The 2,216-nt window shown below is 55.7% G+C and overlaps 1 protein-coding gene across 2 annotated transcripts in view; it reads left to right on the forward strand.

The window, feature by feature from the left end:
* The first annotated feature begins 594 nt into the window (after positions 1-594).
* Positions 595-2,216, forward strand: part of TMEM53 (transmembrane protein 53) — a 19,360-nt gene continuing 17,738 nt past the window's right edge. The window contains exon 1 of one of the 2 annotated variants that reach the window (XM_008586980.1): positions 595-710. Coding sequence is in view for 1 of the 2 variants with exons in the window: in XM_008586979.1 (XP_008585201.1) it covers positions 650-710 (61 nt within the window). In the remaining variant the exon portion in view is untranslated. The remainder of the gene's footprint in view (positions 711-2,216) is intronic. The other variant, XM_008586979.1, reaches the window with a different exon arrangement.

The raw sequence follows: 2,216 nt of genomic DNA on the forward strand, positions 1-2,216 counted from the left end.
GCTGTAGTCTTTAATCCCGTGGTGTTCCCCACGATCAGGGCATTCTTAAAGTCATTAACTGAATTCCGCCTCCCACCCATACACTCAGCCACAATATACCTCGACCCCACTGAGCGGAGGATGGGTCGGCACGCGCCCCGTGGGACGTTTTGTACGGTTTTCTACCCCCAGCCCTCGGAGCTGCGGCTGGTAGAGGACGGCAGACGTAGCTAGATGATGCAAGTCAGAGGGCACTGGACTTCCCACCCCGTACACTAAGACTCCGTTCGGACGACAGACCCTCCCCATTCCCAGAATACAGCAACTCAAGCCTACTCTTACCTACACGGGAGGGTGGGGACTCTTCCTGACCGGCGTCCCGGCCGACCAATACTTGATCCAGATCACGCGAGTCAGCCTATGGCTGCAGACCAGGAATGGAGAGGGGCGGGGCATGGTTGCCAGGGCCGAGCTAGTGGGCCGCGGCCAGAGGCTGTGAGAGACTCCAGGGTTGCTAGGGCGGGAGGTCACAGAGCGCGGCTCAGGGATTGGGCAGTGTCGGGGGAGGTGGGTGGTGATTGGGCGGCACCCAGGAGGCACCGGGGTGAGGCGCGGGTGCGCAAGCGGGAGTTCCGGCGGGAGACCGGTGCTGAGGGCCGGCACCTTCACCATGGCCTCGTCTGGGCTGGACTACACTATCGAGATCCCGGATCAGCCCTGCTGGAGCCAGAGTATGGAACGAGGGTTGGGTCCCGGCGTGGGGAGGTGACTTAAGGAGTCTATGGGCTGCGAGCGCAGCTGTGGCCCCGCCCCTCCCGAGGCCCCGCCCTCTCGCGGCTCGCCCCCTCATAGGGTCCCGCAGGTCCTGGACTTTGCACAGCTCAGAGAGCCCCGCCCCCTGAAAGCTCCGCCCCCAGGATGCTCCTCCTTCCCGAGCCCGGCCCCTTCCCTGCGTCAGCTGTTCGGTTCGGGCCCAGTTTTCTGCCTTTCCAGTACCGTTTCTCTGATTGATGCCTTTGTCTCTCTCCTTCTAGCTGGTGACTGCTCAGGGCAGGATCCCACCTGATTCCTTTGTTTGGCATCGGGCTTCCCACTTCTAGCCTCTCTGTGACGGTTGTGGCTAGGGGTATCCCTATTATTTTCCCGAAGGGGAGGGGGTCCTCACGGGATCTCGGGTCCTCGCAGAAGCCAGGGACTCAGGACCCTTAGCCCTGCCTCTCCACTCTTGGCAGTGGTTAACAGAGCAGTCTCTGCCGTCGGGTAGAACTCGGTTGAAATCCTGACCCCTTTGTTTAGTAGCTGGATGACCTTTCGTAACCTAACCGGTCTGAACTTTAGTTTCCTCCTCTGCAAATCAGAGGTAACGATAGAACTCTCATTGGGTTGTTGGGTGCACAACTGAGATTATTTGTGTAAAGGACCCAGCTTAATGCCTAGCATGGACTGAGTTCTGTAAATTGGCATTTAGGATTGGCATTGTTTTCCCCTCTACGGTCGTATCATTAAAGAAAGATGTGTGGGAAGCTCCACAAAATTAGTTGCTTTAAAGCAGGCCTGTTCCCATGGCAGTATCAGTAGGTTTGGGGGCTCAGAGAATGGAGAGTTTGGCCCCACTGGGAATTACTGTAGAGGAGCCTTAAAGTACAGGTTAGCCTGGGCCCAGTGTGTTGCTCGCTTGCATTACTCCAGCTTCGCCTTTAGGGCTGGGCCTCATATTGCTGCCACAGTGATCTTGATCTTATCATGGCTCTGCATGAAACCCTTCAGTGGCTCCTTATTGCCCTCAAGATAAATCAAGTCCAGGTTCCTCAGCCTGGCATTCAGAGTCCTCATAATTTAGCAGCCCCTGCTTACCTCTTTGATCACTTTGTCCTTCCTCTGTTCAATTTGAATTTTATGTTCTGGTAACCCCAAATGGCTTGTGATTCTCCACACACTTCTTACATCTCTGCTTTGCTCCTGCTGTTGCCTCTGTCTGGAATGCCCTTTCCCCTCTGCCGCACCACACTGTGCCTTGCTTGTCCAGGTCATCATTTAAGGCTTAGTTCAGATGTTGCTCCTTCTGGAGAACTTTCCCGGACCCCTCCCGTAGCATCTTGTTTCTTGGTTGGCGAGTAGGAGAGAGGGCAGCCTCTAGGCTCCCACAGGACAGATGGCTCCAGACCAGTTTTTTTCCCCTAGAGCTGGATCTGTTGGTTTAGGGTTCTTGGGCTTGTAGATGTAAAAATACTTTTGAA

This window comes from Galeopterus variegatus, unplaced genomic scaffold, assembly GCF_000696425.1.
Source record: "Galeopterus variegatus unplaced genomic scaffold, G_variegatus-3.0.2 Scaffold4196, whole genome shotgun sequence".
NCBI lineage: Eukaryota > Metazoa > Chordata > Mammalia > Dermoptera > Cynocephalidae > Galeopterus > Galeopterus variegatus.